Below are 21,835 nucleotides of genomic sequence, written 5' to 3' on the forward strand. Positions count from 1 at the left end.
GTCTCACTCTGTTGCCCAGGCTGGAGTGCAGTGGCACAATCTCAGCTCACTGCAAGCTGCAACTCTCCGGCTCGAGCAGCCATCCCACCTCAGCCTCCTGAGTATCTGGGACTAGAGGAGCAAGCCACCACGTGTGACTAACTTTTGTATTTTTGTAGAGATAGCATCTCTGTATATTGCCCAGAGGCTGGTCTCAAACTCCTGGGCTCAAGCGATCCTCCAGCTTTGGCCTCCCTAAGTGCTGGGATTACAAGCATAAGCTAGCATGACTGGCCTATTTTTATTTTTATTTTTAATTTTTTTTTTTTTTGAGACAGAGTCTCGCTCTGTTGCCCAGGCTTGAGTGCAGTCATGCGATCTTGGCTCACTGCAACCTCCAACTCCTGGGTTTAAGTGATTCTCCTGCCTCAGCCCCCTGAGTACCTGGGATTACAGGCACACACCACCACGCCTAAGTTTTGTATTTTTAGCAGAGATGGAGTTTCACCAGTCTCGAACTCCTGACCTCAAGTGATCTGCCCACCTTGGCCTCCCAAAGTACTGGGATTACAGGCGTGAGCCACTGTGCCCAGCTGTATTGTAATTTTTATGATTTATTTGTATTTGTAGAGGAGGAGTCTTGCTATGTTGCCCAGGCTGTTCTCCAACTCCTGAGCTCAAGCAATCCTCCTGCCTGAGGCTCCCAAAGTGCTGGGATTACAGGTGTGAGCACTGCAACTGGCCAACGTTACTGTTTTAAGAGCAAGAAGTAAACTCCATTCACTCAGTATCATTACACATCTTGGGTCTCTGTTACAGAATCGGCATCTCTAACTATAAACCTGTCAAGGTTCCTGCTGGTTTTCTTAGCCAGTGAGCTACCTGATATCCTTCTAGTAAGTTCTTTTTCTGCTTCAGTTAGCCCAGGAAGGTTCCTGTTGCTGGCAATGCAGAGTCATTTTGCAACTGTTTACTCTGTGCTAAGCAGCTTCCTAAGTGTTTTGCATGTATTGATTGATTCACTTTCATAATAACCTTACAAAGGAAGTTCTGTTATCAGGCACAAGATACCCAGTGGCTGGCCCAAGCTCACCCTACTGAGGCAGAGCTAGGGACTGACTCCAGGTATTTTGGGATCAGAGCCCATGCCCTTCCCATGATGCTTCACTGCTCTTGAGACAAACGATCTAAGCCTAAAAAGACTGCACGCTACATGCACGTTCATAGCAGCCCTATTCATAGCCACCACGCGGCAGAGACAACCCCAACGTTTGGCAGAGGCATGAATAAACAAATTGTGCTCTAGCCTTACAATGGACTATTATTCAGCCATAAAAAGGGATGATGGGGGCCAGGCGCGGTGGCTCATGCCTGTAATCCCAGCACTTTGGGAGGGTGAGGCAGGCGGATCACCTGAGGTCGGGAGTTCGACAGCAGCCTGACCAACATGATGAAACACTGTCTCCACTAAAAATACAAAATTTGGCCGGGCGCAGTGGCTTACACCTGTAATCCCAGCACTTTGGGAGGCCAAGGCAGGCCGATCACCTGAGGTCAGGAGTTCGAGACCAGCTTGACCAACATGGAGAAACCCCATCTCTACCAAAAGTATAAAATTTAGCTTGGCATGGTGGCACATGCCTGTGATCCCAGCTACTCAGGAGGCTGAGGCAGAAGAATCGCTTGAACCTGGGAGGTGGAGGTTGCAGTGAGCTGAGATCATGTCATTGCACTCCAGCTTGGGCAACAAAAGCAAAACTCTGTCTCAAAATAAATAAATAAACAAAAATAGGAAATTAACTGGGCATGGTGGCGCACGCCTGTAATCTCAGCTACTTGGGAGGCTGAGGCAGGAGAATCGCTTGAACCCGGGAGGCAGAGGTTGTGGTGAGCCAAGATCGTGCCATTGCATTCCAGCCTGGGTAACAAGAGGAAAATTCCATCTCAAAAAAACAAAAACAAACAAACAAAAAACCCATAAAAATTAGCCAGGTGTGGTGGCAGGCACCTGTAATCCCAGCTACTCAGGAGGCTGAGGCAGGAGAATTACTTGAACCCGGGAGGCGGAGGTTGTAGTGAGCCGAGATGGCGCCACTGCACTCCAGCCTGGGTGACAGAGCGAGACTGTCTCAAAAAAAAAAGTAACAAAGTTGCCCATCACACATAAGAGCAATTATTATTCAGAGAAACTTATTCTAACAAGACATATAATATATAATGTATGATATTAACATATCATCAATGTGTTATAAAACACACATAATGGGTTTCACACATTTATAATATATATTAAGTAATACAATGCACATATATCTGTAGTTATTCTTCATGAAATGGAATATAATAAAACAGACAATATTAAACTGAACTGCAAATATTAAGGGTAATTAATGAAACTTTCATTTCAATGATATGTACATAAGCATATATACTACATATAATATACGATTTATGTTACACATGACATAAAATACATATTTTATACTCCATTGTATGTCACATAATACATGAATTGTACACTTTTAAAATACATAGAATTGTAAATTATTGTATAAATATGCACACGATGGATTATACAAACTCTGCTTTTTTTTTTTTTTTTTTTGAGACGGAGTCTTGCTCTGTGCCCCAGGCTGGAGTGCAGTGGCGCGATCTCGGCTCACTGCAAGCTCTGCCCCGCCGGGTTCACGCCATTCTCCTGCCTCAGCCTCCCAAGTAGCTGGGACTACAGGCGCCCGCCACCTCGCCCGGCTAATTTTCTTGTATTTTTAGTAGAGACGGGGTTTCACCGTGTTAGCCAGGATGGTCTCGATCTCCTGACCTCGTGATCCGCCCGTCCCGGCCTCCCAAAGTGCTGGGATTACAGGCTTGAGCCACCGCGCCCGGCCTTGCTTTTTTTTTTTTTGAGACAGGGTCTCACTTTGTCCGCCAGGCTGGAGTGCTGGGGCGTGATCTCAGTTCACTGCAGCCTCAACTACCTGGGTTCAAGCGATCCTCCTGCCTCAGCTCCCCAAGTAGCTGGGACTACAGGTGTGTGCCAGCATGCTGGGCTAATTTTTTTTGTTTTTGTTTTTTTGAGACCAAGTCTCGCTCTGGCACCTGGGCTGCAGTGCAGTGGTGCAATCTTGGCTCACTGCAACGTCCAACTCCCGGGCTCAAGCAATTCTTCTATGTCAGCCTCCCAAGTAGCTGGGATTACAGACGTGCACCACCACACCTGGCTAATGTTTGTATTCCTATTAGAGACGGGGTTTCACCATGTTGGCCAGGCTGGTCTCAAACTCCTGACTTCAAGTGACCCTCCCACCTCAGTCTTCCAAAATACTGAGATTACAGGCGTAAGCCACCGCGCCTGGCCTAAAACTCTGCTTCTTATTGTGGCACATGGCTGTAGATTGAGGTGGAGGTTCTGAGATCTGCGCGCAGTGGGGGTTACTGCTGAGCGCTGGGGATATTTCCTGTGGGGAAGGAGGGAGGGAGGACTCCGCAGAGGGGGAAGCTGAAGCCAGATGCGGTGGAAGCAGAGGCCTGAGTGATCCTGTGGGGGCTCCAGAGCTGGGATGACCTCCACAGTTGTGCCAATCAAGGCAAGGGGCAGCCTTTGCTTGCCTGGACCCCTCGCTCAGCGTCTCCCCTCGGTTACTCTATTCCAGGGGAGGGTAAACTTTTTCCGTAAAGGGCCAGAGAGTACAAGGGCCCTAGGATCTCTGTGCAAATACTCAGCTCTGTCACTGTACTGCAAAAGCAACCGTGGAAAACACGGAAACGAATGAGCGCCTGGGTTCTTTATTTACAAAGACAGGTAGCAAGGGTCCCCTTGATTTGGCCCGAAGGCCTTGGTCAGCGCGCCACTGCTCTATTCTGACAGCTAGAACCTCTTGCTGTTCCAGGAACAGGCCAATGCCACATCTGTCCTAGGACTTTCACAGATACTCACAGCCCTCTGTCTCCCTCCATCTGAACTGCTGCCTCCTCCCTGCCCACCTGTCCAGATCAGCAGTGCCCATGAGTCCGGAACTCCTCCCCTGCCTCTATTCCTCTCAGTCCTCATCACCGCATGCTGGATTAGATCTTTCCCTTTTTTTTTTTTTTTTTTTTTTGAGACGGAGTCTCATTCTTGTTACCCAGGCTGGAGTGCAATGGTGCAATCTTGGCTCACTGCAACCTCCGCCTCCCGAGTTCAAGCGATTCTCCTGCCTCAGCCTCCTGAGTAGCTGGGATTACAGGCATGCGCCACCACGCCCTGCTAATTTTGTATTTTTAGTAAAGACAGGGTTTGTCCATGTTGGTCAGGCTGGTCTCAAGCTCCCGACCTCAGGTGATCAGCCTGCCTCAGCCTCCCAAAGAGCTGGGATTACAGGCGTGAGCCACCGCGCCTGACCACTCTTTCCTTCCTTATTGCCGTTCTCTGGCACTAGAACGTCAGCTCCAGTGAGGGCCTCTGCTTACTCCCAACTGGTTCCCAGTTACTAGAACGGAGCCTGGCGCAGTCGATCCTCAATACACTCAGAGATGCCATGCTTCTCCTCTCTCTGTCCACACCGACTCCAGCTATAAGCCATTGCCACTGGGGACCCAAGCCCGCCACTCAGGAACACAGCGAATGGCCCAAGAGTGGCTCCGTGGGCCAACAGATCAGGTTGGGGCTTATGTAAAGTCCATTTTCTCCTGGGGTGGCTCTCAGCCATCTTTCCCCCCTCCAGGCAAGGGCATGCCCTACAGAGACACCAACAAGGGGGACAGCACAGCCTACCAGGAGATGGGAGAGGCACAGCCCTCAGGGCACCTCCCAGGGTTTTGTGAGCTGGGATGGATGGTTTTATAGTCCTGAGTCACCCCGGAGGGGGGAGTCTGCATTCAGCCCAGCCCCTGCTTCCTAAACAACTATGGGGTGGGGCAGGGAACACTGGAAAATAAATGTATGTGTGAGCATCTGTAAGTAAGACTGGGTGAGGGCAGGGCTGGGGCTGCCTCTGTCACCGCTGTGACCCCAGCACGGGGTGGGGCAGAGAGTGGGTAACTCAGTGAGTTTTTTTTTTTTTTGCGGGAGATGCTCCACCAAGGACACTGGGTCCATGCCCGGGTGCAGCACCACCTCAGTGAGTTTTTCTTTTTTTTTTTTTTTTTTGAGGCAGAGTCTCGCTCTGTCGCCCAGGCTGGAGTGCAGTGGCCGGATCTCGGCTCACTGCAAGCTCCGCCTCCCGGATTTACGCCATTCTCCTGCCTCAGCCTCCTGAGTAGCTGGGACTACAGGCGCCCGCCACCTCGCCCGGCTAGTTTTTTGTATTTTTTAGTAGAGACGGGGTTTCACTGTGTTAGCCAGGATGGTCTCGATCTCCTGACCTCGTGATCCGCCCGTCTCGGCCTCCCAAAGTGCTGGGATTACAGGCTTGAGCCACCGCGCCCGGCCCCTCAGTGAGTTTTTCGAGTGAAAGAATAAAGGATATTTTTTCCTAAGGTTGACATGGACTTTATTTATTTATTTATTTATTTAGAGATGGAGTCTCGCTCTGTCGCCCAGGCTGGAGTACAGTGGCATGATCTCGGCTCACTGCAACCTTGGCCTCCCGGGTTCAAGTGATTCTCCTGCCTCAGCCTCCTGAGTAGCTGGGACTACAGGTGCACGCCACCATGCCTGGCTAATTTTTGGATTTTTAGTAGAGACGAGGTTTCACCATGTTGGTCAAGCTGGTCTTCAACTCCTGACCTCAGGTGATCCACCCGCCTTGGCCTCCCAAAGTGTTGGGATTACAGACGTGAGCCACCGCGCCCAGCCCCAAGGACTTTTTAAATATGAAAAAAGAATGCATCAACTTGAAGACAATCAGCTTCATTTACAAATTTATTCTAACCCCTCTCCCCACATTGCAAGGTATACACAATTTTAGCTAGTAGAACACATGAGCAGTGAACCATCCTCTGGCCTCCTGCATTTTGAAAGGACATTCTTTCCATTTCCACACACCCCGGCCACCCCTGGCAAAGCAGTGGGGGAAGTAGATGGCCCTGCTGCCCATGAGGACTGGCCACCTGTCAGGGCAGGGCAGGACTGAGTACGAAGTCTCTGAGATGTGAGAGCAGCACTCCATCTGGGTCAGGATGGTGCTGGGGTCAGGAATTGGAGCTCCTGCCTGTCTTCACATTCCCACCTCTGTCTTTGTGTGTGTGTGTGTGTGTGTGTGTGTGTGTGTGTGTGTGAGAGAGAGACAGAGTCTCACTCTGTCACCCAGGCTAGAGTGCAGTGGCGTGATCTCAGCTCACTGCAACCTCTGCCTCCTGGGTTCAAGCAATTCTCGTGCCTCAGTCTCCCGAGTAGCTGGGATTCAGGAATGTGCCACGACGCTCGGCTAATTTTTGTAGTTTTAGTATAGACGGGGTTTCGCCATATTGGCCAGGCTGGTCTCGATCTCCTAACATCATGTGATTCGTCCACCTCGGCCTCTCAAAGTGCTGGGATGAGAGGCGTGAGCCACCATGCGCGCCTGGGTCACTCCCAGTTTTAAACATAGCCCCACTCAGGACCCGCTCGATCAGTTCCCTCTGCTCCAAGTTCTCCCCCTCTTCCAGAAGGAACTGAAATGTTGTTTCAGGCCAGGCACAGTGGCTCACACCTGTAATCCCAGCACTTTGGGAGGCCGAGGCGGGTGGATCACCTGAGGTGAGGAGTTCAAGACCAGCCTGGGCAACCTGGTGAAACCCCATCTCCACTAAAATACAAAAATTAGCCAGGCGTGGGTGGTGGGCGCATGTAATCCCAGCTACTCCGGAGGCTCAGGCAGGAGAACTGGTTGAGCCTGGCAGGTGGAAGCTGCAGTGAGCCGAGATCGCAGCACTGCGCTCCAGCCTGGGTGACAGAGCTAGACTCTGTCTCCAAACAAAAGAAAAGAATAGAACAGAACAGAACAGAACAGAAAAGCTGTTTCAGAACCTGTTTCCTGGCTTTCTATTTGGGCAGATCTTGGTCCGGGCCATATTTACCTCCTTAGAGAAGGGAGGTGAGGACGGAAGTGGGGGAAAGCCCGGCCCTCCCACTTTCACCTGCAGCTTCCCGAGAGCGGGCCCAGGTGGAATGGTTGCCCCGTTTACACAATGCTATGATCTCAGGTGTGATCCGGGGCTGCTCTGAGAGGGCATAGAGAGGGTCTCCCATTGTCAACGCCACCTCTGGGACGGCCTGGGCCTCTGTGTAGAGATCGCCACCCCCCCAGCCTCTGCTCAGCCATCGCCTCTCCCTCCTCACTCTGCAGTTAGGGTAATACAAGCCCCTCACTCTGCCCCTACTACTTCACCGCCCTGGGCAGTCAGCCCCTCATTGGCTGTGGCATCTCTGGTAAGTCCCTTTGTTTACCCTTGGCCTTAGTTTTCCCACCTCATAGGGTGACTCTTGGGCCTCTCCCCATCAGAACCCTTCCCATCAGAGCTTATTTTAATAAGCTCTGTACCCATTGTGGAGATCCACATGATGGTTCTCAGATACAGCCTCAGGATGCCTTCATCATCTTGCGGCTCCTCTAATTAGGAGACAGCTACAGTCGGAAGGGCAGACTGCAGGCTAGTGGGACCCACCCGCCCCCTGCTTCAGTGGCAGATCCGGGAAGAGAAACCCAGTAGCAAAGGGGGGGTTCCTAGACTGTTCCTCTCAGCTAGCGGGAAGGCTAAATGGCCCGCAGGGTTGGCGGGAGTCCCAGGGTACTTTTTTTCTAAGAAAAGGTCTCGCTCTCTCATCCAGGCTGGAGTAAAGTGGCAGGATCACAGCTCACTGCAGCCTCAACCTCCAGGGCTCGCGTGATCCTCCTGCCTCAGCCTCCCAAGTAGCTGGGACTACAGACATGCACCACCGCATCTGGCTAATATTTTTATTTTATTTTTGTAGAGATGGGTTCTTACTGTGTTGCCCAGGCTGGTCTTCAGCTCCTGGGCTCAAAGAGTTCCCTCCTGCCTTGGTCTCCCAAAGTGCTGAGATTACAGGTGTGAGCCACTGCACCTGGACGCCAGCATACTTTTGGGGTGAGGAGGAGTATGGGCTGAATGGCTTGAATGGTGGGCCCCCAACAGACATGTCCACATACTAACCCCCAGGACCTGTACTTATGACAGTTTATTTGGAAAAAGTGTTTTTTTAGATGTAATTAAGGGTCTTGAGGTGGGATCACCCTGAACTCAAGATAGGCCCTAAATACAATGACAGGTGTTCTGGTAAGTGACAAAACAGAAGAGGGAAAAGGCCATGTGAAGCTGGAGGCAGAGCCAAGGAAGGCCTGGAATCACCAGGAGCTGGAAGAGGGAGCGTGTCCCTGTCAGCACCTTGGTTTCAGACTTCTGGACTCCAGAACTGTGTGAATTAAATTCCTGTTACACTGAAGCCATCAAGTTCACCACCCACTGGTGACCTGTTATGGCAGCCCCAGGAAATTAATCAAGGAGTTAAGGCCAACTGGTGGCCTAATTGGTAGGATAGGGGTGGGACTGGGGGCTATGGAGGCAGGAGGGTACCGCTACATGAAGACGGGCTGTCGGGTCAGTCCAGAGCTCCGAGGAAAGAAAGCAAGAACACACAGATTAGGAGACGCGGATGGAAGATGAAGGATGTGACAACTGAATTCATGGGCTTGGATTCGACTGGGGCCCTGAAAAATGCTGAGCAAGGTGGGGAAGGCAAGAAAGGACATGCCACACAGTACAAGCTCCAGGGACTCTGAGGACAGGAAAATAGGGGGCTGAGGCAGAAGGACAGGCTGGATTAGCCCTAGTTAGGATCAAATTTCCCACCATGGAAAGAGGGTTGGAGGACATTCACAGAAAAGACCCTGTAGCGCCATTCCAGTGGGTCGTGCCACAGACTCAAGGATGAGAGTGTTCTGTTGGAATAGTTCACTTGGGGCCTCAAGGGAAGGTACAATGATTCCATGGATTGACTGCAGGCCAGGACCTTTTGTGTTTGTTTGTTTGTTTTGAGACAGAGTTTCGCTCTTGTTGCCCAGGCTGGAGTGCAATGGCACGATCTCGGCTCACCGCAACCTCCGCCTCCTAGGTTCAAGCGATTCTTCTGCCTCAGCCTCCCGAGTAGCCGAGATTACAGGCATGCGCCACCACGCCTGGCTAATTTTGTATTTTTTAGTAGAGATGGGGTTTTGTCATGTTGGTCAGGCTGGTATCGAACTCCTGACCTCAGGTGATCCACCCATCTTGGCCTCCCAAAGTGCTGGGATTACAGGTGTGAGCTACCGCGCCCAGCCAGGGTTTTTTTGTTTTTTGTTTTTTTTTTTAAAGATGGAGTTTTGCTTGTTGCCTGGGCTGGAGTGCAATTGTGCAATCTCAGCTCCCTACAACCTCTGCCTCCCGGGTTCAAGCAATTCTCCTGTCTCAGCCTTCCAAGTAGCCGGGATTACAGATACATGCCACCATGCCCGGCTAATTTTTGTATTTTTAGTAGAGACGGGGTTTCATCATATTGGTCAGGCTGGTCTCAAACTCCCAACATCAAGTGACCCGCCCACCTCGGACTTCCAAACTGCTGGGATTACAGGTGTGAGCCACCGTGCCCGGCCAGGATTTTTTTTTTTTTTTTTTTTGAGACATAGTCTCACTCTGTCACCGAGGCTGAAATACAGTGGTACAATCTCGGCTCACTGCAACCTCCACCTTCCAAGTTCAAGCAATTCTCTTGTCTCAGCCTCCCAAGTAGCTGGGATTACAGGCACCCACCACCACGCCTAGTTAACTTTTGGTTTTGAGATGGTGTCTTGCTCTGTCGCCCAGGCTAGAGTGTAATGGTACCATCTTGGCTCACTGCAATCTCCACCTCGTGGGTTCAAGCAATTCTCCTGCCTCAGCCTCCCGAGTAGCTGGGATTACAAGCGCACCCTATCACACCCAGCTAATTTTTGTATTTTTAGTAGAGATGGGTTTTCACCATGTTGGCCAGGCTGGTCTGGAACTCCTGACCTCAAGTGATCTGGCCGCCTCAGCCTCCCCAGGTGCTGGGATTACAGGTATGAGCCATGGCTCCCAGCCGCACCTTTGTTTTTTCTCCTAAAGACAGCAGTGATGCTCAGCTAGAGCTGACCTTAGAAGGTGACGGGGAGAAAAGACCACTGCAACACACTGCATTTCCTTACAGAGGTCTGTACCCATTGACAAAGAGAAGGGGGTGTTCCAGTGTAACAGATGAGTGTCCCGGTAAAGGTTAACACTGATCAGGTAAACCGGGGGGGGGCAGGGGGGAGCGTTAACAATAACACATTGATTCAGCTCAAGACCAGGTTCCGTTTTTTCATTTGCCAGAGTGCCCGCGGTGTCCTGCTGGCTGGGACTTTGCAGGTCGTCCTGGTTTGGAGTCGGGGCTAGGAGGTGAAGGATGATGGAGAGGGCTATGTTGCAACACTTCACCTGCTGGTCCCAGTGGCAGGTAACTGCTGCTCTTATCAGCAGGGGTAACCAAATGCCAAGTTGCACCAAAATCCTGGTGGTTTCCACTGGGCCAGCACAGGCAGGGGTGGTGTGGGAAGAAGGCCACGTTAGGTACATAGGCCATGTCCAAATTCAGGGTCCAGCAAGCTCCTATTTCTTGGACGCAGACACTGCCTGGGACGCAGACCGGCCGGGGTTGCAGAGCTGGGCGCGCACCTCTTGCAGCTCTGTGCGCAGTTCCTCCAGGGCGCCCTGTGGCGGCGCCGCCTGCACCTGCGCCTGCAGCGCTTCTAGCGCCAGCGCCAGGTGGCCCACCTCGTCCCGCAGCGCGTTCCAGGCGGCGCGCTGCTCTTCCTCCTTGTGGCGCTGCTGCGCCTGGTGGCGCCAGTACTCCAGCACCAGGCAGCCGCCGCCCACGATGAAGATGGTGGCTTCGCCCAGCAGCTCCGCGCCCAGCTCGGCTGCCGCCTCCTCGTTCAGCGGCTTGATGACCGTGCCTCGGAAGCCCATGATGCGCATCTTGGTCCGCATCTCCACCCAGTGGTACACTGCGGGGGAAGAGAGGGGTCAGGCTGCGCTCTGGGAGCCCCCTGCAAGCCCCACCCCTCTCACCCAGGGAATGCAGTCACCTAGCCTGGGTAACCCAGGGGTCTTTTAAAAGACCAGAAGATTCTAGCGAGCAGCCAGGGATGAGAAACACTGCCCCAGAAGGGAGGTCCTCAGACTTGAGGGGCCACGCCCCAAGAGGGACACCAGGGACTTCCACAGCGCAAAGTTCATGGACGGTGTAAAGGTCCAGTTGCCAGATGCTTAGCTCCCTGTGTTCCTCCCTTAAGCCACCGCCAGCCAGGCTGTCCTGCCCTGGCACTGTCGCCCCACCCACTTCCCAGGAGAAAGACCAGCCCCCTTTCTTGCCTTATTTTCCCAAAGTGCAAAGTTGGGGCTGCAGGTTGGTGGGGGGGATGGGGGCTCCTGGCTCCAAAGGGCAGCTTAAGGTGGCAATCGATGCTAAGTGCCTCTGAACACTTAGATACACTTGTAATAATCAATCAATTTTGCAAGTTTGATGGCTCCAATCCTAGAATTTCATCAGCCCTGAAGGTGCAGCTAAGAGCTGCAGCTCTTCACAGTGAGGTTTTGGGCACATACCTTGGTGGGAGCTCAAGAGGTGAGTGGTGCTGCTGGAACAAAAACTCCTTCCTTGCCTAGCTGCTTCTTTATGAAGGAAGATTCTCAGCACTTGAGTCTTTAAAACCAGTGCAGAATTGATGCTGCACCCTGACTCACTCCTGCAACAATTAATATTCATCCAAGGGCACATGAAACCACAGAGGGAACCCTTGTCTGGTGCTTTTGCAGACTCATTTGCAACATCTTCTTTTACTTTAAAGGTTTAGTAATTATTCATGAAAATGTATAAAAGATGAACTCTTTTGTTGTTGTTGTTTTAGAGATGGAGTCTCGCTCTGTTGCCATGCTGGAGTGCAGTGGCACGGTCTTGGCTCACTGCAACCTCTGCCTCCCGTGTTCAAGCAATTTCCCTGCCTCCGCCTCCTGAGTAGCTGGGACTACAGGCGTGCACTACCATGTCTGGCTAATTTTTTGTATTTTCAGTACAGAAGGGGTTTCACCATGGCCAGGCTGGTCTCGATCGTCTGACCTTGTGATCCACTCGCCTTGGCCTCTCAAAGTGCTGGGATTACAGTCGTGAGCCACTGCTCCCAGCCAAAAGATGAACATTTTAAAGTAACTGTGCACTAATAATAATTTCAAAATTAACTCAATCCAGAAGAAAACAATTTAGCATTTAGAACCTTATGGTCACAGGAAATTAACATGTAAATTTCTGTATGTATTTTGGTTGCCGACATATAAATTAGATGGAATTCTGTGGGTATGTGGACTGTAAATACAAAAGTACACGAATGAAAAGAAACCATGTGAAATTTCTGACTGAAAAAGAAGAGCTTGTTTTTATTTTTATTATTTTCGAGACGGGGTCTTGTTTTGTCACCCAGGCTGGAGTGTAGTGGCGCAATCGTGGCTCACTGCAGCCTCGACCTTCCAGGCTCAAGTGATCCTCCCACCACCTCAGTCCCTTGAGTAGCTGGGACTACAGGTATGTCTGGCTAAAATTTTGTTTTTTTTTTTGAGACGGAGTCTCGCTCTGTCATCCGCTGGAGTGCAGTGGCGTGATCTCGGCTCACTGCAAGCTCTGCCTCCCGGGTTCATGCCATTTTCCTGCCTCAGCCTCCCGAGTAGTTGGGACTATAGGCGCCCGCTACCATGCCTGGATAATTTTTTTGTACTTTTAATAGAGACGGGGTTTCACCATGTTATCCAGGATGGTCTCGATCTCCTGACCTCGTGATCCGCCCACCTCAGCCTCCCAAAGTGTTGGTTGGGATTACAGGCATAAGCCACTGCGCCCAGCCATTTTTGTATTTTTTTTAAAATAGAGATGGGGGTTATCAGTATGTTGCCCAGGCTGGTCTCGAACTCCTAGGCTCAAGCAATCTGGCTGCCTCAGCCTCCCAAAGTGCTGGGATTGCAGGTGTGAGCCACTATGCCCAGCCACTACACATCTTTCATCTTCAAAGGGGTGGGGCGGCAGGAAGGTGTGGGGGCGCTCTGCTGGAGCTGGAGGGAAGACCTGAGGCACGAGCCCAGGGCCCGAGCAGTCACTGTCACTGTCACTGTCAGCTGCTGCAGTTACTGTTACAGCTGACTGTGGCTTAGGCCCTGGGCTTGTGGGTTCCTGGGATCCAGGCTGTGGAGACCCTCCCACACTGAGGTCTTAGGGTCAGGCTGACCTGGGGTCCCCCTAGGGCTCTGCCACCTGCTCTCTGGTCAATGACAGCCTGCCCCGAGCCCCCCTCTGTAACACAGGAAGGACAGCATCATCCTGACAATAACACTCGCCAGCCCTGGTGGTGGCCCAGAGCTGGGCCCGTAACTGTCACTGCCTCCTTCATGTCAGGGACACCTAGCACAGTGGCCAGAGAGTGGTGAGGGCTGAGGCCTCCTCTGGCCTTCCTGGGTGGGGTTCCCAGTGTGCAACTGCAAGTGTCTCAGCGTAGACCACGCATGGGGATTTGGGCCAGCAGGTGGGTCTGGGTGTGCCAATGGGAGTGGGCACGTACCCAGGCCACAGAAAATCAAATCAAAGAGGGTGTGTGTGTGTATGCGCGCAGGCATGGGCTTTCAGGGCTCTTAGAGTGGGGGCTGACGGCATTCTCTCTCGGGTCAGTGGTCAGATGTGGGCTTCAGGAAACAAGGCCCAGGTGGGAATGAATCACAACAGGGCTGTGATTCTAGAAGTGATAGCTGTGAGGGGCCGGGACAGAGTAAGCTGGAGGACTCACCAGACTTGCGGGGGTCAACAGGTTCCAGATGTCTCCTAGACCCCTCACACTCAGCGTGTCCAAACCTGAACCCAGCTCCCGGCCCCACACCTGTCCCCCAGCTAGAGACCGGGGCCTCATCCCAGCTGTTCCCCTCCTCCCATGGCCTCTCAGCTGCGTGTCGGGTCCATTCTGCATCTTGAACATCTCTCCCAGTGGATTCCCTTCTGCTGTCCTCGTCCAGGATCCATCCCAGCTCTGACCAACGTTCCCCTCCCTGACCTGAATAGGAGGAATGCAGCCTGTCTATCCACTTCCAAGTGCCTATCACAACCAGGAATAGTGGCTATCCAGTTACTTGTCTGCAATCAGTCTCCCCACTGTCCTGTAAGCCTCACGAGGGCGGGGCCCAGGGCTGTCACAGTCACTGCTGTGTCCCCAGCACTGCCCAGTGCCAGGTCAGGCACACACATGATGCTCATTAGATCTAAGCTTAACACATAAGTGGGTCCCGCCTCCAGCCTCCTTCCCATCTGCCGGCCCCAGCCTCACCCTCTGCAATTGTGCTCCACGCAGCAATCAGAAGGAACTGGTGAGAAGAAAAGAACAAACTGGCCAGGCGCTGTAGCTCAGGCCTTTAATCCCAGCACTTTGGGAGGCCGAGACAGGTGGATCATGGGGTCAGGAGTTCAAGATCAGCCTGGCCAACATGGTGAAACCCCATCTCTACTAAAAATACAAAAAATTAGCGGGGCGTAGTGGGAGGCCCCTGTAATCCCAGCTACTCGGGAGGCTGAGGCAGAAGAATCGCTTGAACCCGGGAGGCGGAGGTTGCAGTGAGCCAAGACCACGCCACTGCACTCCAGGCTGGGCAACAAGAGCAAGACTCTGTCTCAAAAAAAAAAAAAAAAATTAAAAAAATTAAAAAGAAAAAAGAAAGAAAAGAAAAAACCTACCATTCCCCGTCGCTCCCCACCCCCAATCCCTGCCGCAAATAAAAGTAACACATTGCAAGAAAACAAAGTACTCAAACTATAAAACGTAGTCAAAGTTCCCTCCTCAGAGGAACCCTCAACTACTGCTGTCGTCAGCCTGTTTTCCCCTAGCGCCATCTCCTGGACAGCCCGCAGTAGGCACACCTCACTCATTTCTGAGCTCTTCAGCTGGAGGTTTGTTCAGATCTAAACCATTGTTAGCTACTCATAATCCAGCGCCACTATGAAAGGTGAGCACTCTGTCCCCACACCGCCTGCCCTTCCTCCACTCCCCCATTTCTACAGGGGATTTGTGTGCAGTTTTTATTATTCTATGTTCCGTTTTTTTTTTCAGACGGAGTCTCGCTTTGTCCCCAAGGTTGGAGAGCAGTGGCGTGATCTCGGCTACACGGTGCAGTGGCCATGGAAACACTCTCCAATGTGGTGTGACTAAGGCAGAGAGGAGACCCTCTTGAGTGCTGTTTCATGAGACTTCACTGCTTTTTTTTTGATAGAGTTTTGCTCTTGTTGCCCAGGTTGGAGGGCAGTGGCTTGATCTTGGCTCACTGCAACCTCTGCCTCCCGGGTTCGAGTGATTCTCCTGCCTGAACCTCCCAAGTAGCTGGGATTACAGGCGCCGGCCACCATGCCCAACTAACTTTTGTATTTTTAGTAGAGACGGGATTTCTCCATGTTGGCCAGGCTGGTCTTGAACTCCTGACCTCAAGTGATCTGCCCACCTCGGCCTCCCAAAGTATTGGGACTACAGGTGTGAGCCACCATGTCTGGCCTGACTCCAACTTCATGAGAGATCTTAACCTATAATTTTCCTTTTCTGTAATGGCTTTGTCAAGCTTTGATATCACTATTCTATTGGACTCATAAAATGAATAAGTCAGTGGTCCTACTTTCTCTATTACTTAAAAGAACTTGGACAATGGTATCCTTCCCTCTCCTTCCCCTTCCCCTTCTCATCCCCCTTCCCCTCCCCTTCCCTTCCCCCTTCTCTTCTCTTCCCTTTCCTTTCCTTTCCTCTTTCTTTCTTTTTTTTTTTTGAGATTGAGTCTCACCGTGCTGTCCCAGGTGGACTGCAGTGGCGCGACCTCAGCTCACTGCAACCTCTACCTCCTGGGTTCAAGCGATTCTCTCACCTCAGCCTCCCATGTAGCTCGGACTACAGATGCACACCACCACACCTGGCCAATTTTTGTATTTTTGGTAGAGACAGGGTTTCACCACGTTGACCAGGCTGGTCTCGAATTCGTGACCTCATGTGATCCACCCGCCTCGGCCTCCCAAAGTGCTGGGATTACAGGTATGAGCCACCGCAGCTGGCCTCCTCTATTTCTCTTTTCCTGTCCTTTCCCAATTCTTCTTTTAGATCGCAGCTGAACTGTCCCTTCCTCCAGGAAGCTCTCCCTGAACCACAGGCTGGGTCAGACACATTCTCAAGGTTCTCAAAGCTCCCTGGGCTTAACACGAGACCAGCCTTAATAAATGGCAGCAAGAACTTTGGAGTCACACAGACCTGGACTCAAATCCTGGTTCTGTCACTTTCTGGATATGCAAGTTGAGCCTTGGTGTTTCCTCATCAAAACTAGGGATCAAAATACTCAACTGGCAGGAATGGGAGAATGGCAATGACAGAGTAAGGGAGAAAATGCTCAGTTTGTAAATGTTAATCTAATATCCTCTTCCTGACTCCTATTAGGAATTTTATTCCTGGAAGTACGTCCTACCCACTGGTCTGAATCTACTCTTGGGTTACATAGAATCGTTTTCCATCTCCTCCCTGAACTCTCCCTCCAGACTCACTCCCTTTCATCTGTCTTCCATAACAGAGAATCCCAACTCAGATGTCCCCTCCTCCAGGAAGTCTTCCCTGACCTCCAGACCCCTGGGCTCCTCCATCCGAGCTCTGACTGCTCTGGGTCCTCACTGCATGGTGACAAGTCTGTCTCTCCAACTGGACTGTGAGGCTGATGCAGGCAGGGCCTGAGCCTAACTCGGTCACTGCACTGTCCCCAGCCCCAGCTAGGCACAGAGCAGGCACTTAATGAAAAAGCTGATCTGTGGAGGTGCCCAGGAGGTGGTCATGGACAATAGGTATGGCTCCCTGTCTCTGGCTCCCCATCCCCCCTCTCTCTCTCCTGATGCTTTTGGTGTTATCTGTCCCCTCGAGAATGTGGCACTGTGCATCACCCCTCCTCCTGGAGATGTGTGCTTCTCTTGGCTCCAGGCCCCCTCCACCCGTCTGTCTCTGATATGGACCCTTTCCTCGGCCTCAGTGGCTGGCATTTCTCAGGGTACCATTTCCCAAGCCCTCTTCTTACTCGACTGTCACATCCACTTCCCGGGGCCACTCAGAACTTCAGGACCCAAATTCCTGTGCTCAGATCTCTCTCAGCCCGGGAGCTCCAGGTCACAGGCACTTCAGACACGCTAGGTCACAACACAATGGCTGACCAGGCCCAGGGAGGAGATTTCCCAGAGAAAGGAGGGATATCTTAACCCACGGAGTCAAGTAAAGTAACATACTTGGCCACAGTTAACTATTGTTCAAGATTTTTCTGAGCATGAAACTGCAGGTGGCTGGAATGCAACCCTTTCCTCAGGAAATGTGCTGCTAAGACAAAACAGCGCCCTCCATGGTAGGGGACTGGGGCTCAGGAGCTTATGGACAAATAGCACAGGCTGGACGCAGTGGCTCATGCCTGTAATCCCAGCACTTTGGGAGGCCGAGGTGGGTGGATCACCTGAGATCAGGAGTTCGAGATCAGCCTGACCAACATGGAAAAACCCCGTCTCTACTAAAAACACAAAATTAGCTGGGCGTGGTGGCACATGCCTGTAATCCCAGCTACTTGGGAGGCTGAGGCAGGAGAATCACTTGAACACAGGAGGCAGAGACTGCAGTGAGCCAAGATCATGCCACTGTACTCCAGCCTGGGCAGCAAGAGCAAAACTCCATCTCAAAAAAGAAAAGACAAAGTGCCTCCCCCACTATTGGGAACAAGTCTGCACACGATCGCTGCTTCCTCGTAAAACGAAGGGAAGGTATTCCTCATAGGGGCCACTACTCTCCTGCAAGTGATGGTGAAGAGTCATCATAAGGACACAGTAGTGACTGCTAGAGTCCACAGTGGCAAGAGGGCCATGATGAACATGCTGGCTACTGAGAGGCTAAATCCCGTGGAACCGGTAACCGGAATTGTTTACCAGTGAGGAGAGAGAGGTTATTTAATGTGGGAGAGGGAGAGGAAAAACATTAAATCTTTATCTTCCATACGAGGAAGTCAGCTGATAATAAAAGATAGGGAAGATAGGCCGGGTGCCATGGCTCACACCTGTAATCCCAGCACTTTGGGAGGCTGAGGTGGGTGGATCACCTGAGGTCAGGAGTTCACGACCAGCCTGACCAATAAGGTGAAACCCCATCTCTACTAAAAATACAAAAATTAGCTGGGTGTGGTGGCAGGTGCCTGTAATCCCAGCTACCCTGGAGGCTGAGGCAAGAGAATCGCTTGAAACCAGGAGGCGGAGGTTGCAGTGAGCTGAGATCGCACCACTGCACTCCAACCTGAGTGACAGGGCGAGACTCCGTCTCAAAAAAAAAAAAAAAAATATGATAAATACCAAAAAAATAGCCAAAAGAGTTACAGTGGCTACCTGGGGGAGACAGAAATTGAAGTAGAAAAGGAGGTGCTGGGTTTTCTTCTATCATAAATCATACAACTATCAGACTGTTTAGCCTAAGTAATACAGTCCCTGACTTATGATGGTTCAACTTGCAGTTTTTCAACTTTATGAGGGTGTGAAAGCAATAAGCATTCAGTAGAAACCATACTCCAGGCCCGGCGCAGTGGCTCACGCCTGTAATCCCAACACTTTGGGAGGCTGAGGTGGACAGATCACCTGAGGTCAGGAGTTTGAGATCAGCCGGGTGAAACCCCGTCTCTACTAAAAATAAAAAAATTAGCTGGGTGGGATGGCGCACGCCTGTAATAGCTACTTGGGAAGCTGAGGCAGCAGAATCGCTTGAACCCGGGAGGCAGAGGTTGCAGTGAGCTGAGATCACACCACTGCCCAGCCTGGTCGACAGACTGAGACTCGGTCTCAAAAAAAAAAAATAAATAAATAAATAAAAGAAATGACACCTAAATGAACGTGCGCTTCTGGAGAAGATCCTGGAACAGGCAGAAAAGGACACCAGTGGAAACACTGCTGAGATAGGAATGAGGCCTGCAGGCTTTATACCAGTGTTCATTTCCTGGGTCGCCTCATTGCGATGTGGTTATGTAAAATGTTATCATCCGGAGACTCTGGGTGAAAGGTATGTGGGAACTCTCTGTACTATTATTGTAACTTTTCTCTGAGTCTAAAATTAATCCAAAGTAGAAAAAAACGAAAACAGAAATAGCCCCCAGGTGGCTCGACTATGAGGAAATGGACCTTCTCACCCATTTGCTGGGGTAAGTGTAAATCCATGCACACCCTGGAGTCAGTCATTCTGCTTCTGGGCATTTATGCCAGGTTCACCTGTCCAGGTGCGAAAGGCCTTGCTGGGCTCCTTAATCCTGCAGCACAGTGGATGATAACAATTAAAAAGCCAAGACAGGCCGGGCGCGGTGGCTCAAGCCTGTAATCCCAGCACTTTGGGAGGCCGAGACGGGCAGATCACGAGGTCAGGAGATCGAGACCATCCTGGCTAACCCGGTGAAACCCCGTCTCTACTAAAAAATACAAAAAATTAGCCGGGTGAGGTGGCGGGCACTTGTAGTCCCAGCTACTCGGGAGGCTGAGGCAGGAGAATGGCGTAAAAACCTGGGAGGCAGAGCTTGCAGTGAGCTGAGATCCGGCCACTGCACTCCAGCCTGGGCGACAGAGCGAGACTCCGTCTCAAAAAAAAAAAAAAAAAAAAAAGCCAAGACAGACCCTCCAACACTATAATCTCATAAATTCCAGCATTTCTGTCAGCAATTGAAATAGAGTAAGGAAGTCTGGCTTTCTGTTTTTGTTTTGAGACAGGGTTTTACTCTGTCACTCAGACTGGAGTACAGTGGCAAGATCATGGCTCACTGCAGCCTAGAATCCCAGGGATCAAGCAATCCTCCTGCCTCAGCCTCCCAAGTAGCTGGGACTACAGGCAAGAACCAGCATGCCTGGCGAATTTTTTTTTTTGAGACAGAGCCTCTTGTTGCCCTGGCTGGAGTGCAATGGCGTGATCTTGGCTCACTGCAACCTCCACTCCCCGGGTTCAAGTGATTCTCCTGCCTCAGCCTCCCGAGTAGCTGAGATTATAGGTGCCCGCCACCATGCCCAGCTAATTTTTGTACTTTTAGTAGAGACGGGGTTTCACCATGTTGGACAGGCTGGTCTCAAACCCCTGACCTCATGATCCACCTGCCTCGGTCTCCCAAAGTGCTGAGATTATAGGCGTGAGCTACTGTGCCCGGTCTTTTATTTTATTTTATTTTATTTTTAAATAGAGATGAGGTTTCGTCATGTTGCCCAGGCTGGTCTTGAACTCCTGAGCTCAAGCGATCCGCCTGCCTTGGGCTCCCAAAGTGCTGGGATTACCAGTGTGCGCCACTGTGCCTGGCCAAAACAGATAATTAAAACTTTTTTCAAAAAAATCAAACAAGCCACCTTGGCCCCCAGGACTGCACAGGTTAAGCCTCTACCTCTGCACCTCTGCTGCTCCCTTCTCAAGACCCAATAAAACAGCAGTCTTAGGTGGAAAGACAGCAGAAGTCACAAGAACAAAAGGAAGCTGGCTGGGGGGGGAGGCGAGGGGGGGTGGTAATGTGACTAGGCAGAAGGGGAGGGAATCAATGATGCAAGCCTTGAGGCAGGAGCAGATGGCTGAGAGGTAACTGAGCCAGCAGGGAGGCTGCTGAGACCTAGGCACTCATGGAAGGGGGCGGGTACGGGGAGGAAGGGGAGAGGGGGAAAGAGCGGTGGCAAGAAGCAGAAGGAATTGGAGACTAGGACCACACGTGCCAGGTGGCTGAGGGTGGGGTTAAGCCCAGAATCCCTCCTTGACTGGGGGTGAACCAGGAGGACTCCGAGAACAGCCCAGGGGGCAAGTGCCACACTGTAAACAAGCCTGTTCCTCTGGCATGGGGCTGGTGGGCAATGTAGGCGTCGAGAGCCCACTCAGCCTTGGCCTTGAACTCCAGTGACCCTGCCGGGTGTTGCTGGGGACAAAACCACACCTGCCACTGAGGTCCAGATAGGGGCTCTGCTTAGCTGTGAGCCTGGCCATGGGGTGATGAGGATGGGAAAGATCTGGGTCAAAGACATCCTAATGGCTCCCAGACCCCTGCTCCTCTGTCTCCCTCCAAAGCCACTTAAAAATACACCAACCAGTTCTTTTTTAAGAGTTTGCATTGTTCCCTGCTGTCTTTGAAGTTCCACCTACATTTTACTTTCTCTATAAAGTTTTATCCTAATGTGACTTTTAATGCTCAATATCCTGTCATATGTCTCTGAAACAAAAATATATCTATAAATTAAAACCAAAAATTTCATTCTTTGTGATTTTAGTTAAAACTTTTCTCTGCTGGGCACAGTGGCTCACGCCTGTAATCCCAGCACTTTGGGAGACGAAGGCGGGCGGATCATGAGGTGAAGAGATTGAGACCATCCTGGCTAACATGGTGAAACCCTGTCTCTACTAAAAATACAGAAACAAAAAATTAGCTGGGCGTGGTGGCACACACCTGTAGTCCCAGCTACTCGGGAGGCTGAGGTAGGAGAATTGCTTGAACCTGGGAGGCGGAGGTTGCAGTGAGCCGAGAGAGTGCCACTGCACTCCAGCCTGGTGACAGAGCAAGACTCTGTCTCAAAAAAAAAAAAAAAAAAAAAAAAAAACCAAAAAAAAAAACAAAAAACAAAGGAAAGAAAAACAAAACAGCCGGGTACCGTGGCTCACGTCTGTAATCCCACCACTTTGGGAGGCCAAGGAGGGCGGATCACGAGGTCAGGAGATCGAGACCATTCTGGCTAACACAGTGAAATTCCGTCTCTACTAAAAACACAAAAAATTAGCTGGGCGTGGTGGCGGGTGCTTGTAATCCCAGCTACTCGGGAAGCTGAGGCAGGAGAATGGCGTGAACCCGGGAG

The 21,835-nt window shown here is 51.3% G+C and overlaps 1 protein-coding gene across 2 annotated transcripts in view; it reads right to left on the reverse strand.

Moving 5' to 3' along the window:
- OPA3 (OPA3, outer mitochondrial membrane lipid metabolism regulator) overlaps positions 1-21,835 on the reverse strand; it is a 57,329-nt gene that overhangs the window by 16,714 nt on the left and 18,780 nt on the right. Inside the window, exon 2 of one of the 2 annotated variants that reach the window (XM_025366814.1) lies at positions 9,545-10,937. The exons of the other annotated variant lie outside the window; for it this stretch is intronic. Coding sequence (XP_025222599.1) covers positions 10,540-10,937 — 398 coding nt within the window. The 3' untranslated portion in view covers positions 9,545-10,539. Of the gene's footprint in view, positions 1-9,544; positions 10,938-21,835 lie in introns of those variants that run through there. 2 annotated transcript variants of the gene reach the window in all.

Source organism: Theropithecus gelada, chromosome 19 (genome assembly GCF_003255815.1).
Source record: "Theropithecus gelada isolate Dixy chromosome 19, Tgel_1.0, whole genome shotgun sequence".
Classification (NCBI taxonomy): Eukaryota; Metazoa; Chordata; class Mammalia; order Primates; family Cercopithecidae; genus Theropithecus; species Theropithecus gelada.